General features: G+C 39.2%; 1 protein-coding gene across 7 annotated transcripts in view; it reads left to right on the forward strand.

The window, feature by feature from the left end:
* fcho2 (FCH and mu domain containing endocytic adaptor 2) overlaps positions 1 to 20,366 on the forward strand; it is a 195,596-nt gene that overhangs the window by 93,098 nt on the left and 82,132 nt on the right. For all 7 annotated transcript variants that reach the window (XM_072914142.1, XM_072914143.1, XM_072914144.1 and 4 more), the window contains exons 13-14: positions 8,079 to 8,136; positions 9,737 to 9,912. In XM_072914142.1, the coding sequence (XP_072770243.1) occupies positions 8,079 to 8,136; positions 9,737 to 9,912 (234 nt within the window). The remainder of the gene's footprint in view (positions 1 to 8,078; positions 8,137 to 9,736; positions 9,913 to 20,366) is intronic.

Here is a 20,366-nt window from a genome sequence, read left to right on the forward strand (position 1 = left end):
CACACACACACACACACACGTACACACACACACAAACGTTACGTCGCCCATATGATTTATTTTAGAAATTTGCAAGGTTGCAATCAATTATTTTAGGAATGTCCAGAGTTCCAATCAATGTCTCATACACACCAGATGCTGATTTATTCCGTAATTATATTGACTCATTGCATACAGTAAATACTGTTACTCGTGTGATGCATTGTGGGATAATTTCCAGGGTGTCGCCTCGGGGGTTAAATGATTCCAAGTGTGTTTGACAATGTGCCCAGTGTTTCCGCTGACACACACACACACACACACACACACACACACACACACACACACACACACTAGTAAGGATATTATTGCATTTTGTGTGAATGGAAGCTGCACCTTTTATACTCGGCAATCAAACATTTTTGGATTTCAGTTTAAATTCAGACTAAAAGACCAATTAAATAAGTAAATCTCAAATATTTTCTGTCACACCCACAATTAAAAGAAGAAAACATACATACACATCTTCTCTACTGCTCGCTAGTGTTACCATATCTGAGTTATTGTGTAGAAATATGGGGAAATAACTACAAAAGTACACTTCATTCATTAACGGTGTTACAAAAAAGATCAGTTAGAAAAATACATCATGTTGGATGTAGAGAACATTCAAACCCTTTATTCATTGAATCGAGAATACTGAAATTCCATGACGTAGGAAATTTGCAAACAGCTAAAATGATACACAAAGCAAACTATAACCTGCTACCCAAGAATATACAACAAAAGAGGAGAAATATAACCTTTGAGGAAAATCTCATTTAAAACATCTGTACGCACGTACAACACTTAAGACCTTCAGTATATCAGTATGTGGAATTAAATGATGGAATGGATTAAGCAAATGTACTAATATGATCCACTTCAAGAAATTCTTCAAACTTAAAGTGTTTACAAAGTACAAAGAAGAAGAACCATGATAAACATTCTGAATTTGTTTCATCCATCCATTAATTTTCTAGATAATCTTACTCATCTCACCATATGAAATATAAATTACTTCACCAATTATTATTTATTATTTATTTATTTGTATTGAATACATTGAGAACAGGAAGTGAACAAAAGTTTTAGCAACTGCTATGTAACGGAATAGGGGTAGGATTAAATAAGCTCTGCTTCTTCCTACTCCTTTTTGAACATGTTGAATAGAGAAACTGGAAATTGTGCTGTATCATGTTGTATACATGCATGTTCGAAATAAACTCAGACTCAAACATTCACTATACAAACATACATATACACATACTGTACATATATATACATACATACACTCATGCATATAATCATGTTTCATCAAACATATATTAACGGTGTTGCCCTAGGGCAGAGGTCGGCAACCCGCGGCTCCGGAGCCGCATGCGGCTCTTTGATCACTCTGATGCGGCTCAGCCACATACTTGCCGACCCCCCCGATTTTCCCGGGAGACTTCCGGATTTCAGTGCCTCTCGCAGAAAACTCCCGGAATTAATATTTTCCGATTTTCACCCTTACAATAATAATAAGGGTGTGCCATGATGGTACAGCTTTTAGCGCCCTCTACAATCTGCATAAACAGCCTGCCAGCCCAGCCTCTTGTTATATGCATCTTCTGCTTGCCACGTAAGTGACAACAGCCACACAGGTTACACTGACGGTGGCCATATAAAACAACTTTAACACTCTTACTAATAATGCGCCACACTTTGAACCAAAACCAAACAAGAATGACAAACACATTTCGGGAAAACATCTGCACCGTAACACAACATAAACACAACAGAACAAATACCCAGAATCCCATGCAGCCCTGACTCTTCCGGGCTACATTATACACCCCTGCTACCACCAAACCCCGCCCCCACCCCAACCCTGCTCCCTCACACATCAACCCCCCCCCCCTCTGTGCGTCGGTTGAGGTGGGCGGGGTTTGGTAGCGGGAGTGTATAATGTAGCCCGGAAGAGTTAGGGCTGCATGGGATATTTGTCCTGTTGTGTTTATGTTGTGTTACGGTGCAGATGTTCTCCCGAAATGTGTTTGTCATTCTTGTTTGGTGTGGGTTCACAGTGTGGCGCATTATTAGTAAAAGTGTTAAAGTTTTTTATACCGCCACCGTCAGTGTAACCTGTGTGGTTGTTGACCAAGTATGCCTTGCTGTCACTTACGTGAGCAAGTAGAAGCCCCAAACAACGTGTGGCTGGGCCGGCACGCTGGTTGTAGTGGGCGGTAAATGCTGTACTATCACGGCACGTTCGAGAGAATAGTTGCCCTAAAATTCGTAGTCTGCCGGAAAAACCGGGAGGGTTGACAAGTATGACGCTGTCAAGCGCCATTCATATAAAACCCGCGGGCCGCACTAACATTCAATTTTCATATTAAGGTGTGGGCCGCGTGTCTGAGACCCCTGGTTTATTTATACATAGCACAAAGCAAAAAAAAAACTTTGTATGCAGTGTTATTTCATTTTAAATTTCAAAAGATTTTTGTGGCTCCCATTGTTTTCTTTAATTTGTGAAACTGGTCAAAATGGCTCTTTGAGTGGTAAAGGTTGCCGACCCCTGCCCTAGGGGAAACTGGGTAACACATGGCACACTGACAAAGCTTAACCTATTGTTACTATAACAATCTACAAGGTTAATATAGTTGGCTTCTCTTTCTTCCCCTCAATTTATCTGCTTACTTTTGTATTTCAAGTTGTCACTACATATATGTATTGTTGCATTTGAAACAATTGTATTGTTGATAATAGAGGTACCGTATTTTTCGGAATATAAGTCGCACCGGAGTATAAGTCGCACCTGCCGAAAATGCATAATAAAGAAGAAAAAAAACATATATAAATCGCACTGGAGCCCGGCCAAACTATGAAAAAAACTGCGACTTATAGTCCGAAAAATACGGTAATTATTGTTATTATTCATTATCGATAGTGCTCTATTGGTATTTGTATTGCTCCATTTGTAGTGTAATAATGCTCATCGTCATTTCTGTGTTATTAATATTTATTTCACTAACTGCTTCTTTGCTATCACTTTTACTCTCATATTTGTACATATCCCATTTGTTGATGTTGTTGTTGTTGTTGTTATTGTTGTGTTTGCTGTTGTTTTCTCTCTGTCTTATCCCCTTCTTGTCCCCGCAATTTCCCCCTTTGTCTTCCTTTTCTTCTTCTTTCTATCCCCTCCTGCCTGTCAGGCTGCACCAAATAATAATACAAATCCATTTAATAAAGTCAAATACAAATAAGGCAACAATAGAGGTATCCCACACTTCTCTTATCTAAAGGAAATTTGTACAGCCGATATGGGCATCTACATCAACTATATGATTTGCCAGAGCAGCTGGACAGGACATATAAAAAAACAAAAAAAAAACATAACATTTTGCGCCCCGCTCCCACTTTCCGTCGGGACTGCAAGTAGTAACATTGGTCTGTAAAATTGTTATAAGTACACCTCTGCATAACAATGTATCGTTATTGACATTAAAGAAAACCAGAAAATAAATATGTATAGATCGACTTACAAAAAAGAATAAACTTTATTAACATTGTTTTTAGTCTGTAACAGAAATTATTTAAAATTAAATAAAAGCGTCCTTATTTAATTTAAAACAGCTTTTGACCGACTTGAACCATTTGATACTGAAAAATGTAATAAATAATAATACATTTAAATTAATCAGCAACAATAACTCAGTAGCACTATATATAAAACAAAATGAAATGAAAGTTGTTTTTTGTTACATTTCACTCAGAGTGCAGTGCAGTGTTTCCTTACATAAATGGGGTAGCGGGGGGTGTATATTGTAGCGTCCGGGAAGAGTTAGTGCTGCAAGGGGTTCTGGGTATTTATTCTGTTGTGTTTATGTTGTGTTACGGTGCGGATGTTCTCCCGAAATGTGTTTGTCATTCTTGTATGGTGTGGGTTCACAGTGTGGCGCATATTTGTAACAGTGTTAAAGTTGTTTATACGGCCACCCTCAGTGTGACCTGTATGGCTGTTGACCAAGTATGCTTTGCATTTGCTTGTGTGTGTGTGTGAAAAGCCGTAGATATTATGTGATTGGGCCGGCACGCAAAGGCATTGCCTTTAAGGTTTATTGGCGCTCTGTACTTCTCTCTACGTCTGTCTACACAGCGGCGTTTTAAAAAGTCATAAATTGTACTTTTTGAAACCGATACCGATAATTTCCGATATTACATTTTAAAGCATTTATCGGCCGATAATATCGGCAGTCCGATATTATCGGACATCTCTAATTGTTCCTTCTTCCCTCAATTTTGGTGAATGTTAAAGGTTCCAGGGACCCAAAAGGGTTTCAGTCATTAAAGTGTTCAAAATAAGTCAGATATATATTTTTTTACGCTCAATCCTCCAAAATTAACTTCAGTTATATACGTTTGTTTGTTTTTATTTCTGGTTTTGTAGCTTTTTTTTCCCAAACCCTCTTTGGTTATTAAGAAAAACACAATATGCAATATTTTCCCCAAAAATGTACAAAGTGGAATATTTGATATAAAGTAATTGAACCTTAAATGGGTCAATAATTGTGTGAATGTCCAAGCATTCACACAATAAAGAATTCTATACCAAAAATCGATCTATTTATTATTATTCTGCCGCAAAACTTTGGCGCGCTCTACAGCCCACAGTTTCATCCGATTGGAACCGTTCAAGTATGAAATGGTTCGGCTCGACCAGGAATCGTGAGCGCTAAGCCCCCCCAAAAAATAAATTACCCAGAATTCCCGGTTTTTCGGGTAATTTTTCCCTTTGAAAATGAATAGGCCATTTTTCAAACTTGCACAATTTCCACATTTCTCAACCGATTTGAACCGTTCCACCATCCACACACTCCACTCACCTTGGACAATCAAAATACCATTTTTTTTTTAATTCCAGGAACTTCCAGAATTCCCGGTTTTCCAAAGCCCTCTTTCACAGTCCACATTTTTCAACCGTTTTTGACCATTTCACCTTCAAAACATCCTTCTTAATTGGGACAACAAAACTGCCATTTTTATTTTCGTACAAATTCCCGTTTTACCCGAAATTCCAGGAATTCTGACATACCCATTTAAATTCAAACTGTTACTACGTCAACATTTTTCAACTGTATTGAAAAATTCTAACACCAACCCATTCATATGATCTAGGACAATTCTTGTATTACCGGTACTTATATTTTCAAAAATTCCAGTTTTCCCCGAAATTGCCAAATTTCTAGGAAATTCCCATTCAAATGAACGGACGTATCCATAGTTATACAATGCCCAAAATTTATAAAACTTTGCGCCATTTTTTTTTTTTACCCAATTCCGACCTTTCAACCATTCACCCACACTGTTCTTCACATATGTCGAACGCAAAACATGTTGTCCCTTTCCCAAAATTCCTGATTTTCCTGGAATTTCAGGTCATTTTTACCCCCATTGAAAATGAATGGGCAATATACAAACGTCTACATATCCTACATTTCTCAAACCGATTCCAACATCACACACTTTACTCACCCTGGACGTTCAAGCATTTCAGTTCCGCTCACGCGTATCGGCGGTTTGGCGTCTTGCGCACATAAGGCATTCACACGCAATTCCTACCAGAATTGCAAATTCTAGTTCATAACATTGTTTGAATTCATTTTAATTATTGACAGTTTAAAAAAACATCGTCAGACAAAAAATCTTAAAAGCCCCCAGTCATAAAAGTGAGTCAAAGTAAAACAAATATTTATACAGCACTTCTCAGAGAGGACTCACAAAGTGCTTTCTTCACATGGTTAAAATGTAAACATTACAATCACAACAAACATACAACATGATGCAACAACAGAAACATTGAAAAATTAAATAATAAATATGATTATGTAAAGGTAAACTGAATATTATAGGAATGCACGCTTAAACAAATGTGTTTTTAACGGGCTTTTAAAAATGCCAACAAAGTGCAGAATTCCACTATTTAGGGGAAACTGACTCAAAGGCTCTATTGCCTTTACTTTTTCATTTTGTACCAGGTACAAAAAGTGTTACAAATAAGTCATACGTCAATATTATCTTGACTGCTTAAATCTCTCGACCGACTTCGGATCTTTTTTTAAAGCTTTGAATGGACTGGCCCCAACGCTCATCACGGCCCTCATCCAAATGTATGCTCCAGCTCGCGCTTTGAGGTCCGAGGGCCAGTTTTAACTTGTGGGGCTTAAGACTAGGGGAGACAGGGCCTTCTCTGTTGTGGGCCCTAAACTTTAGAATGTTCTGCCCCCTCATGTCAGAATGGCCCCCCACTGTTGAATGTTTTAAGTCTCGTCCTAAAACCCACTTTTATTCTCTGGCTTTTAAATCGGCGTGAGTCTTGTGGTTTTCTGTGTCTTTTATTGTTTTATTCTTTTTTTATTTAATTGTTTTTTAGTATTTAATTGAATTTTTTTATTTGTTTTTTACTTCTTTCATTTTAAATGCTTGTAATTTGATTACTTTTTATAGTTTCTTTTAATGTGCATCACTCTGGAAACAGTTTTGTTTTGTTAATAGTGCTATGTACCGGTAAATAAAGAAGATTGGATTGGTTCCATTCGTCGATTATAAGTTTGTATTATTTTTTTTTTAGCAATGATCATTTTAAAGTTAAAAAAACTGCCTTAATGGCAGCATTGTGTTATTAGTGTCAATATTGCAACGTTTTTAATAAAAATATTATTTTCAAAATGTGTTGCGGTCCGTTAAACAGTGGTTCTCAAATGGGGGTACGCGTACCCCTGGGGGTACTTGAAGGTATGCCAAGGGGTACGTGAGATTTTTTTTAAATATTCTAAAAATAGCAACAATTCAAAAGACCTTTATAAATATATTTATTGAATAATACTTCAACAAAATATGAATGTAAGTTCATAAACTGAACATCAAATCAAGTAGGCTATTCCATTCATTACCATAAACCCAGAGTTTCCCACATGCCAGGATGGTTTGACCCTCACTAAAATGTCTGTCAAAAAGAACTGTGAAAAGAAATGCAACAATGCAATATTCAGTGGTGACAGCTAGATTTTTTGTGGACATGTTCCATAAATATCGATGTTAAAGATTTATTTTTTTGTGAAGAAATGTTTAGAATTAAGTTCATGAATCCAGATGGATCTCTATTACAATCCCCAAAGAGGGCACTTTTAAGTTGATGATTACTTATATGTGTAGAAATGTTTATTTATAATTGAATCACTTGTTTATTTTTAAACAAGTTTTTAGTTATTTTATATCTTTTTTTCCAAATAATTCAAGAAAGACCACTACAAATGAGTAATATTTTGCACTGTTGTACAATTTAATAAATCAGAAACTGATGACATAGTGCTGTATTTTACTTCTTTATCTCTTTTTTTCAACCAAAAATGATTTGCTCTAATTAGGGGGTACTTGAATCCAAAAAATGTTCACAGGGGGTACATCACTGAAAAAAGGTTGAGAACCACTACGTTAAAGAATTAGCTGTGGGACGCAAATGCCGCTCTTTGGACACCCCTGTTCAAGTCTGAGCTCAAACCACCTGTAAGAATATCGATGAGGTCATTGTTTTCAATAACGTCAACAACTGTCGCCATCTTTCCTTCAATATATCTGTGGACCATTCAATCCCACTTGAATAAATAAACGCCACACAGCAAATGAGACGTTGCCTTTTTTCCGACTAAAGTGGCTTTAATTTTCTGATAATTATTTGAACATTCTGAGCGATGGCGCCATGTGTTGTGGTAGACGTCTTCTCCACCGCACAGTATAGAATCACACATTATCACTATTATATTCAATAGAATACACATGGCTTTGTATACTATCTTATTTAAGTCATGTATCAGGCCACTGTAATATAGTTTATATTGTTCTAGCAATGCGTTTGTGAAAATAAAGGCGTGCCCGACAAAAAATGTAAATAGTATTACATTTTATTTTGTATTATGAGGTAATATTTGTGCAAATTTCCGTCGTTTAAAAGGTAATTTAGTACCCTTCATGTGACATATTTTATGATGGTTTTCATTGATCTGTTTGTGTCTTTACAGAATGTTCCGCGGGTGGATGATGAAGGTTTCTGCATCAGACCAGAAGCAATGGACAATGATATCCTTCCAACTCTTATTGCGACACATCAAATATTCTGTGTACTGTACACTCTCTCATTCTCTACTAGGGATGTATCGATAAACCTTATCAATGTTAGCCGCGGTAAAGCTCCCGACGGTTAGTATTTGAAATTAAAATGATGGACAAATTGATAGCTGCACTTTGATAAACTCACAGACTGATTGTAGCCAGCTCGTTACCTTAAATGCTGACATGAAAAGAAGAGACATTAATGCCTCTCCCCATTAAGAAACCCCGATTGAAACTAACACATTACTGTCTGAACAACTAAGATATTTTTTATTTGTGTACATTGAACCATACTTGCCAACCTTGAGACCTCCAATTTCGGGAGGTGGGGGGCGTGGTCGGGGGTGGGGCGGGGCGTGGTTAAGAGGGGAGGAGTATATTGACAGCTAGAATTCACCAAGTCAGGTATTTCATACATATATATACATATATATATACACACACATATATTTATATATATATATATATATAAATATATCCTGAAAATATGCAAACAAAACTGTGTTTAGATAATTGATACTTCAAACTTGCATAAATAAATATTAAGGAATATAACATAACTTGGCTTCTGAGAGCTTCAAAATGTAATGAATAAAATGCTAAAGTTGTTGATAAACAAGCAATTATTTTAATAATTAAATATGGTCATTTTAAATGAATTATTATGATAATTTAAAATTAATTATTTCAAATATGTTTATTTTAATTTATAATTCTATGGCTGGATGTAATAAGGAGTCAGAAAAAATACAAATAAAAATACAATAAATTTTGATGTTTTTAGCAAAATATAGTAAACATTTATGTAGTTTATTTTTTTAAAATTAATAAATATATTTATTTTTAGGTAAGATAAACATAATAATACAATTTATCTCTAGTCTGGATGATTTAGTTCTTGTCACCCTGTTGTCCTCCCGTCATGAAAAAAGGCTGTCCTCACTCAGGTCATCATGGAGCTGGAGGGGGCGTGGCCTCCAGCTCCGGCTGAAAATCGGGAGATTTTCGGGAGAATATTTGTCCCGGGAGGTTTTCGGGAGAGGCGCTGAATTTCGGGAGTCTCCCGGAAAATTCGGGAGGGTTGGCAAGTATGCATTGAACATACAAGCTGTGCTCTCCAAGGACAGTTTGATCCTTCTATTTTAATCTTCTATTATAGTTTTTATGGTGCATTCAAGGACCACTGAACAGAGTAAGACACCACAACGTCCGGCAGAATTAATAAATAATAATAAGATATATTATTTGTTATTGTGCTTTTCATTAAAATAAATGTAGTGCTACAGTAGAAAGCAATACTTAAAACATTACAAGCTTACCCATTAAAACAGATAAAGTACTGAAACTAAAACATGATCATTGAAGCATAAGAAGCACAGAACATGCAAAATAGCAGCTTTTCTAACAGTGTCTACTAATTATATTTATTAAAAAAATACTTAGAATATTTGTATTTAAGTACTTTTGAGCACATTGAGCTATACCTGATATGAAAATTTCATATACCGGTAGTCACATCCCCATGCTCCACATTTGTGTTGCCTCTTTAACTGCCGTCTGCCTAAACATGCCAAAGAGAACTCCTTCTACTCGTCCAGCGACTCGGAGGACGAGGACGAGCCCCGGAAGTTCCACGTGGAAATAAAGCCCGTCCAGCCCAACAACGGCACACATCAGAACCGAGCCACCATCGACGAGCTCAAGGCGTCCATCGGCAACATCGTGCTGTCTCCTTCCACCTCGGTACGGCTTCTTTCTCGAAACACACGTAGACACAATCCAGCATTCATTTAGTGGGGAAAACACTTTTTGGGAAGGTGTTAATTAATGGATTAAAACCAACTTGAGACTTTTAGTTGCATTAGAGAGAGTTGAGTATGTGCACTTTTGCTTTGCACCACTAGAGGGCAACAGGGGCATATACCTTTTTGTGTTTTCTTTATTACCAGTCGAAAAAATAGCTCCAGTCACTTTAGCTTTACATTTATGTGACTTTCTCTTTTGAAACTTGTTTATTAGTGACATTTTTTCGTTGGAAAAAACAAACAAAGCGAAAGACTATTTTTAATATATTTTTTAGTCTGTATTAACTGGAAAATAATGTGAAAAAAGTGTCTGACACAAATGGTTGTAATGCCTACATTTGTATTAAATATAATGAGGGCTTTTAGAATCAAAATTATTTTAATAAATTTTTCAATATGCATGATGTAGAAAATGATGTTCAGAATGTGTCAGACAAAAATGGTTGTAATGGTTATTTTTTTCACATTTGTATTTAATATAACTGGGGCTTTTATAATCCAAATTATTTAAAAAAAATTTTTTAGTAGGTATCAACTAGAAAATATTGTGCAAAAAATGTCAAACAAAAATGGCTGTTATGGTTATTTTATTTTACATTTGTATTAAATATAAAGAGGGCTTTTTAAATCAAAATTATTTTAAATACATTTTTTAGTATGTGCTAACTGGAAAAATGATTTGTAAAAAGTGTCAGGAAAAAATGGCCCTTATGGTTTTTTTTAAATATTTGTATTAAATACAAGAGAGGGCTATTGAAATCAAAATTATTTTAATATATATTTAAGTATGTATTAACTAGAAGAAGTGTCAGACAAAAATGGTTGTTACGGTTATTTTGTTTTACATTTGTAATAAATAAACGTAGAGCTTTTAGAATCAAAATATTTTATTACATTTTTTAAGTATGTTAACTGGAAAAAATTTACAAAAAGTGTTAGACAAAAATAGTCATATTTTTTTTTTTTTTTTTTTACATTTGTATTAAATAAAATGAGGGCTTTCAGAATCACAAATATTTAAATTAATCTTTTAGTATGTATTATCTCGAAAATAATGTGCAAAACGTGTCATAAAAAATGGTTGTCATGTTTTTTTTACATTTGTATTAAATATAAGAGGGGTATTTTAAAACCAAAATAACTAATACATTTTTTAACAAAAAATATTGTGCAAAATGATTATTTGATGGTTATTTTTTTGACATTTGTATTAAATATAATGAGGGCTTTCAGAATCAAAATTATTTTAAAAACATTCTTTGTATGTATTAACTGGAAAATAATGTGTAAAAAGTGGTCGTCATTTTTTTAACATTTGTATTAAATACAATCAGGGCTTTCAGAATCAACAAATTGAAGCACATCCAGTCTAGACTATATTTAGATTTGGTCGTTCATATATGCACAATAATACAAATTATAATATTAATTGGTTTTGCGTGTGTGTGTGTGTGTGTGTGTGTGTGTGTGTGTGTGTGTGTGTGTGTTGTGTGTGTTGTGTGTGTGTGTGTGTGTGTGTGTGTGTGTGTGTGTGTGTGTGTGTGTGTGTGTGTGTGTGTGTGTGTGTGTGTGTTACCCGAGTGCATCTCCAGTTTAAAGATAAAAATATCAACAACATGCACGCTTCACTTAAAGGGATATGTTGCAGCAGACCATTTGACACACACACACACTGTAAGTACACTCAGTCACGGATCCTTCATTCAGCCTCTCGCCATCACTCTGCTGCTGCTGCCCTGTGAAAATAACCGCCGCCATAAAAAATGCAAGCCCCTGCGCCGCTTGTGTGCAAACATGCGTCGCATTGGTGCACACGAGGGTTGGCGTGGCAGAGAGAGGGCACGCTCGCCGTGTCTCCACCATCGCGTCCTCCTCTCCCTGTTTGTCTTCCTCTTTGCTGGCTTTTTTTTTTTTTTTTTTTTTGCCCTGTGCTCGTTTAGCGACACTTCATGGACCAACAAACACCAGGAACGTTTCTCAAGCTTCATTTTCCTCCCATTTTAAAATACCAAACAAATCATTTTTTTCCTGTTTATATATTTTTTTTACAAAAGTCCACATCCCAGCTAGTGGTGATGGAATGACTTCATCTGGTGTCAATTATTGAATTTTTCTGTTGTATTTTTCCCCCCATTTTCTCCTCCTGTTTGTGTCTCCCCGCACGGCACGACTTCTTTATTGGTGTGTGTGTGGTCACCGAAGGAGAGTCGTAATTGAACCCATTTGCCGCTTAGCGCCTGTGGGACTAAACCTCGCCGGTTCCTTTCACTGTGCTACACACACACACACACACACTTATGAAACTGAAGCTCCCAAGTTTCCGTTGGCTCGGTGGCCCTCGGGAGCGGATCTTGTGTTATGTTGCTTGACTCAGCAGATTTATTGTGTGTGTGTGTGTGTGTGTGTGTGTGTGTGTGTGTGTGTGTGTTTTGGGGGTCTTTCTCTGTATAGTCCATGACTGATGGTCACTTCATGGCCTTCCTTGTAGGCAGACCAATCGTTTACCCCGTGCTTTAACGTGTGTGTGTGTGTGTGTGTGTGTGTGTGTGTGTGTGTGTGTGTGTGTGTGTGTGTGTGTGTGTGTGTGTGTGTGTGTGTGTGTGTGTGTGTGTGTGTGTTTGTATTGCTATCTTTGTGAGGACCATCACGAGTACATAACCTTTCGAGTGAGGACCATTTTGGAAAGTGAGGACATTTAGGCCGGTCCTCACAAGATTTTCACTGCAATGGCCTCTAGAGGCTGTAAATATGCTTCTCTCAAAGTTTCAGAGAGGTCCTCAGAAAGATGCCAAACTGATAAAAAATACACACTTTTTCGTGTGTGTACTCAGTTGGAATATCAGAATATACACACACATTTTGCTCTCTATCGCCCCCTCTGGACATTTTCCATTATTGCGCCAGAAGGTCTTGCACTAAAGAAATGGCAGTTACAAGGTGTTTTAAGTAAAATAATATACATTATATGGAATTTCACCTTTTGTTTTTTGTTTTTATGGCATTTAATATTTAATAATGTTAGGTTATAATTTGTCATTAAATTAAATTAGCAGTGAAAATGATTCATAGACCCTGAATAAAATCTACTTTAATTATATAATTTTCTATTCTATTTAAACTTGACCTTGCCCCCTTATTCATATAGCTAACTTGTGAGAAATGTCTGTGATGTTACGGTTTATCAGAACAGATATTAATTATTTTTTAGACTTCATTTTACTGATCTGCTTTTAATAAGTGTAACAGAAGTGCACGTTTATCTTCAGTCGGCAGCACACTGTGCTCATGTTAGCTATAGTTAGTGTTTTAGGTCCTGATAGACTTAAGTGGGAGAACTGAGACCGCTTCACTTAGGACAAGGATGAACTGATTGGATTTCCAAAGGACAGAGGTAACTCATGAATGTGATTTAACAGAAATGGTTTGTGGGAATTTCTTCAAATCTGGAAGAAATGTCTACTCAGATGCAAGGATGAATTGAACAGATTTGGGTGGTCATAGGTCAAAAGTCAAAGTCACTGTGTACTGTGACCCCCACATTATTGCTCAATAATTAATATAATAAGACTGACAAAGAATAATGAAGTGATGCCATTTCATACCCAAAAGGTCAACAGTCAACTGTGTGATGATTATATTCTGAAAAAATAAAATATATATATAATATGAATCCAAATTGTACACACATACTCCCTTATGTCCATTTTGGGGGCGCCCATAAAAATACCATACTTTTGAGGACACCACAAGGTTTAGAGAGATGCCAGTAGGTAGGATGTATCACTGGGAATACCCAGATTATGGAAATCACCTGAGATTTTAGTTTCTAACAACTTTTTTCCAAAAAGTAAAAATACCATCACATTGGGGACAAATAATTTTAAAGTCCATTTTGGGGACTTCAATTGTACACAGATACACAAACTCACAAAAGTCACTTTTGGGTGCCCCACATTCCTTTGGGGACAAACATCTATAGAAGTAATTGTAACATGTACAGTATGTTTGCTATGTTTATGAGAATATTCAACCTTCAAATTCAGTCTCAACACTGTTCCTAACATATCCAAAGAAATGCATTAACTTACTCATATTTAACTTTAAGTATAAAGCAAAACAACTGATGGACGATGGCTAGACTAATGGCCAACCCGTGCCATACTAACAATTATTATATTGACAGAACTATCCCCATGCCTCGCCAGAACAGTTGGGTTTCAACATAATTCTTTAGGAAACACTGTTCTAAATAAAATGACTTAATGTTAGCCTGCCACATTGGCACCACTATCAAATCTGCATGAAAATAAACATCACCCAACAAAGTAAGGTATGCTGTCAACATGTGTTTTACTAACACTATGCATGGACATCATGTACCAGAGCTTAGGAGAGGAAATGGAAAGTTAAGATAGTCGACAGTAATTTCAATAGTTGACTACAAAGCTCAGAGCAACAATTATAGCATTATAAAAACCCCGTTTCCATATGAGTTGGGAAATTGTGGTAGATGTAAATATAAACGGAATACAATGATTTGCAAATCATTTTCAACCCATATTCAATTGAATATGCTACAAAGACAACATATTTGATGTTCAAACTCATAAACATTTTTTTTTTTGCAAATAATCATTAACTTTAGAATTTGATGCCAGCAACACGTGACAAAGATGGCAATAAATACTGTGACATAAGTCTGACTGTGAAATTAATATTCCTAAGGATTTATGTAGTTCTGTCCATAGCTAGAATTTAGTTGGCACTTTAGTAGCATGCATATACCAGTGCTACATGCTATCTGCTGAAGTGATGTGGATTTGTCTTGGTTTTTTTTAAAACTTTAAATAAACCTAACTTGCTTAAAGTTAAGTGCAAGTGTGAGACACTGTAAATTTTGTGAAACCTAATTCTTTTTTACAAACTTGCACGAACCAAGTGCAAGTTTAATCAAGTTGCACTTACTTGGCATCATTAGCTAAGTGAATGTGCACTCAAATGCATTGCAAGCTAGTGGAAGCACATGGCTACCATTACTGAGCCTGCGTCTCCAAACCCTTCTGTAGAAGTTGGCTGTTGTCAATGTGAGTCAATGATCACACCGAATGTACATGACTGCATTTAATCCATGTCTTCAGTAACTGGTAAGTGCTACAGAACCCAAGGGAAAGTGAACTAGACCTCCGTGCAGTCTGAGTGGATGAGAGTACAGAATCTGGTGGCTCATGACAGTATAATCACTTAGCCAAATTATCTATGCCTACCAAGCAATCACAGACTGGTATGCATCAGTCTTCAAATTCAATACCAATGCTTGATATGATACTTGATACCATTTTTGATACCGCAAGGGCGAAATAAATACATATTAAAGGTATAAAGAAATGTTTTTTAGAGTAAGAACAATGCTGAATGTCGTTCTATGAAGTGTATTAGTTCTTGTGTATCTCGCTGATTTATCTTGCTTTAAGAGCATCTACATGCACAACAGTAATGCATTTATGCATGAATTTGTTCAGGAAATTTTGTCTATGCAAGTAGATCTATTTTTATTATGTTAAACAGTGATATGGATCTACTGCTTTTAAAGTACTAGACATTTATTGTGGTTTTTATTTTATTATTATTTCAGACTGCTATTACCAGTGTGTAACAATACTGAATATCAACCTGGAACAATACAGATTTCAGTACACCATCTTCATCCCCCCTTCATTGTGTCGTGACTAGTACACTAGCTGTTTTAGTTCTACTACCTCTCCATCACAAACTAGTGCCTACACATGACCTCCCCAATATTAAAGGTATATTCTAAGTCTTCTTACGTTGTTTCTAAGCTAGTCACGTACAAAAAAACTTCTCCTTACGATCCGCTGGCTGTCTGTCCTCTGAATATACTGTGAAAAACCTTGGTCTCGGTTAACTGGCCAGGCTCCCAAAACATTGTGGTCCAGGCTGCACCAACCAGCCAATCACTGACTGCGGGGATTTGGAGTTTGCATTTTTTTATATGGCTTACGGAGGACAAAAAAAGGAGATGTTCAGATGCTGATCTGGCCAAGGACAGGGAGACTAAGAAGGAACAAGTCAAGGTATTGTGGGGCCAGACCATTTAGGGATTTAAAAACAATTAAAAGTAATTGTCAGATTACTTTGAACTTTTATCCGTTGTTTGCTCATGATTCTGACCAAACAACGGATGATTGATAACGGTATTGGTGTTGACCTGGTGTGTATGGGTGACGTTAAAGTGCATCCGGCAGTGGAGGCTCTTCTTTGGGGGGTCTTGGGGCACTAGGAGGTTAACCCCTTAACTACTGTTACCCCAGGTGGCCCTTGGCAAAGGCCTAGTACCTGACTGCCCCCTAGCCAGGGATACGGCGAAGACCCGCTGCCTTGTGGGTAAGTCTAGGAAGACAAAGGCTAGGGGAGCACACCCTGAAAGAAAAGCAACGTGGTTGGCGGCACACGACAGGCGGTCCTCCAAAAAACTGGAGCTCCAGCAGTCTCCTGCAACTGTGGAAGAGTGCCGGTCGTCCTGGGTTCCCCTTGCCACCGGATCCCACCCTCTCACAGTGAAGAAGTGCTGCTGGGATATGCGCACCCCCAGTGGCACTTTAAACAAGCTCCTCTGCGCAGGTATTCATCTCTGCCTCGGTGAGACCAGCTACCGGAAATGAAACAAAGTCTGGTGGCGATGGGGTGTCTGATAACGGGAGCAGATATGAATGCACCGGAAGCTCCTAGTCAGAACCCTGCACATCAGCGGTACAGGGCTATCTATGGTCGCTAGTAGCTTAAATTGAGTGGCAGCTGCTCTCGGCAGACCCCTGTACGCCTGACCAGCCCTATTTAGGATTGCACTGCTCAACTCAACTGGGGAACAGCCTAGAAAAGGTGGCCCAAACATTGCCCACTCAAAACCATCCTGGACAGGCTACCGCACCTGTCGGGAATTCCACTCCGCGGTCGAAATAAAGCAAAGAAAATAATCCCTCTTAAACTGGTATCATGGAACATAAGGACACTCCTGGACACTAGCGTTACCACTGATAGACCCCAGCACAGAACTGCACTCATTGCAGCGGAACTTAACCGCTACAATGTTGATATTGCTGCACTTTGTGAAACCAGACTCCTCGATGAAGGATCCCTGAAGGAAGAAGGGCAAGGTTACACTTTCTTCTGGAAAGGATACCCTCCAGGAGGGGAGCATCAGCACGGTGTGGGACTTGCAATAAAAAACAGCCTCCTACCAAAACTCCCAGAAGCACCGGTTGGCATAAGTGAAAGGCTCATGTCACTCAGGATCCCTCTGGCTAAGAAAAGATATGCCACCCTTCTTAGTGCCTATGCACCGACGCTACCATCAAAGGAAGATGTTAAAGACCGCTTCTACTGGGCATTAGATGAGGCCCTCCGTCGCACACCTAAGGAGGACAAGATCTTTTTGTTGGGCGATTTCAATACCAGAGTGGGGAAGGACAACAAGGTGTGGAGTGGTGTTATTGGCAGGCATGGCATTGGACAAGCCAATGCTAACGGCCTACGGCTGCTAAGCCTCTGTGCTGAGCATGACTTGACCATCACAAACACCATCTTCCAACTAAAAAATAAGCACAAAACATCCTGGATGCACCCACGCTCCAAACATTGGCACCTGATTGATTACACCATTGTGAGACGCTCAGACATAAAAGACGTATCACTAACTCATGCAATGAGAGGAGCTGAGTGTTGGACCGACCCCCGGCTCATCATAACCAGGCTCCGGGTGCAAGTACGCCCTGCTATCCGTCTTCAAAAGTCAGGGAAGAAGAGGCTTGACTGTACCCGGCTAGCAGATCCTATGGCTCGGAACAATCTCCGTCTCTCTCTGGCCAAAAACCTGGAAGACATCGAGCATATTCTGGAGAGTGATGACTCCATTGACGACAAATGGACCTCTATCAGCTCCAGGCTCTATGAGGCAGCATCCCAATCCATTGGCTATAAGCGCAGAAAGCATCAGGACTGGTTTGATGACAACACAGCCACAATAACCACCATGCTCAAACACATGCACACAGCACACAATGCTGTACTCAACAACCCCACTTCAGGTGTGCTCCGACAACAATGGCAAACATCCAGAAGGGAGGTGCAGTCAAAATTGTGTGCCCTGAAGAATGAGTGGTGGATATCAAAGGCAGCTGAAATACAATCTCATGCTAACAAAAATGATATGCACAACTTTTACGAGGCAATGAAAACCATCTACGGCCCAATAAACTGCGCTGTCTACCCGCTAAGGTCTAACGATGGTACAACCCTCATAAAAGACCAGAAGCTCATCACCAAAAGATGGGCAGAACATTTTGAAACTCTGCTAAATCAGCCCGCCCCAACAGACCCCTCAGTTCTGGAGGAACTACCTGACTACCCAAACATCCATTACCTTGACCTTCCACCAACCTTTGGAGAGGTTAAGAGTGCAATAAGATCTCTGAAAGACAACAAGACCCCTGGTCCTGACAGCATCCCTGCAGAGATCTTCAAGCAAGGAGGCTACCTTTCCATCCGTGCCCTTTTCCTTGTCATCAGCAAGGTGTGGAAGCATGAAACTGTCCCTCAGCAGTGGAGAGATGCCAATATTATCACCATCTACAAAGGCAAGGGGGACAAGTCCCTCTGTGGCAACAGTCGTGGCATTTCACTTCTGGCTGTTGCTGGTAAAGTCCTGGCTAAAGTCATGCTACACAGGCTGGTGAACAACATCACGGAAGACCTGTTGCCGGAGTCACAATGTGGTTTCAGGAAGAACAGGAGCACTGTGGACATGGTGTTCACAACACGGCAGCTTCAGGAGAAGTGTAGGGAGCAGCACCAGGACCTCTTTGTTGCTTTCATTGATCTGTCGAAGGCTTTTCACACCGTCAACAGGGAGCTTCTCTGGAATATCCTCCTGAAGTTCGGCTGCCCACAGAAGTTTGTCAACATCCTAAGGCAATTCCATGAAGGGATGATGTCACATGTGACTATTGGCGGCCAGGAATCAGAACCCTTTAAGGTGTGCACCGGTGTACGCCAGGGATGTGTTCTTGCTCCGGTCTTGTTTAATATCTTCCTCCTGTGTATGACTCTGCTGCTTCATGAGAGGATCAAGAAGGACAGTGGCGTTACCGTCGACTTCCGACTTGACAGGAACCTGTTTAACATCCGGAGGCTCCAAGCAGTCACAAAAGTCACACCAGTGCAAGTCATTGAACTCCAATACGCAGATGACTGCGCAGTTGTGGCCCACACACCGGAAGCGCTGCAAGCTACCCTCTCAGCCGCTGCAAGTGCTTATGGCAGACTGGGCCTCTCTGTCAACGTGGCAAAAACCGAGGTAATATGCCAGTGGGCATCCACTCCTCCACCTCATCCACCAACCTTCACCATCGACAATAAACCACTAGCAGTAGTGGACTCTTTCAAATACCTTGGCAGCTTTCTCTCTGACGATTGCAGTATCAACAGGGAGGTTCCAAACCGGATCAAGCAGGCGTCAGCATCTTTTAGCAGACTGAGGGGAAGGGTCTTCCAGAACAAAGACCTTAAGCTACATACCAAGGTAGCGGTCTATTTAGCTGTGGTCATGACAACCCTCCTCTACAGCTGTGAAGCGTGGACCCTGTACAGCCGCCACCTCAGGATGCTGGAGGCCTTCCACATCAGGTGCTTACAATGCATCCTGGGGATATCCTGGAAGGACAGAATGCCCCACACTGAAATACTCTGCAAGACCAACTGCACCAGTGTGGAGGCTACAGTCACCCAGCACCAACTTCGTTGGCTAGGCCACGTTATCAGGATGCCAGAAGAACGTTTACCACGGAAGGTGCTTTATGGTCAGCTTCATCTTGGTCACCGCTTGGCAGGAGGCCCAAAAAAGCGTTATAAAGATCAAATGAAGACTGTCATGAAGAAATGCGGCCTGAACCCGACCCAGCTGGAGGACACTGCAGCCCAACGTTCCACCTGGCGGCAGCTCCTCCAACAAGGAGTTCATAAGCTTGAGGAGGATTGAAGTGGTCAACGAGCCAGGAAGCGTCAAAGAACGCATGAAGCCATTGCCACACCTGCACCCCCAGTCAGTGCCTTCACCTGCTCTGTTTGCGGCAGATCATGTGGATCACGGATTGGACTATTCAGCCACATGAGGACTCACAAAACATAGAGATGGATTGTCGTCATCGGATACGATGGACAACCTTAAGCAAGTAAGCATGGGTGAGCAGCCGCTACACGCAGTGCCTCTCTTTAAGTTGCACAATAGATCCACACCTGACAGCAGTCTGGGGAACGACTACAACCTTCCTCACTGGGTCAACCACAGCTTTTACACCTCTAAAAGTCAGAATTCATGTA

The sequence above is a fragment of the Nerophis lumbriciformis genome, linkage group LG11 (assembly GCF_033978685.3).
Source record: "Nerophis lumbriciformis linkage group LG11, RoL_Nlum_v2.1, whole genome shotgun sequence".
NCBI classification, from domain to species: domain Eukaryota; kingdom Metazoa; phylum Chordata; class Actinopteri; order Syngnathiformes; family Syngnathidae; genus Nerophis; species Nerophis lumbriciformis.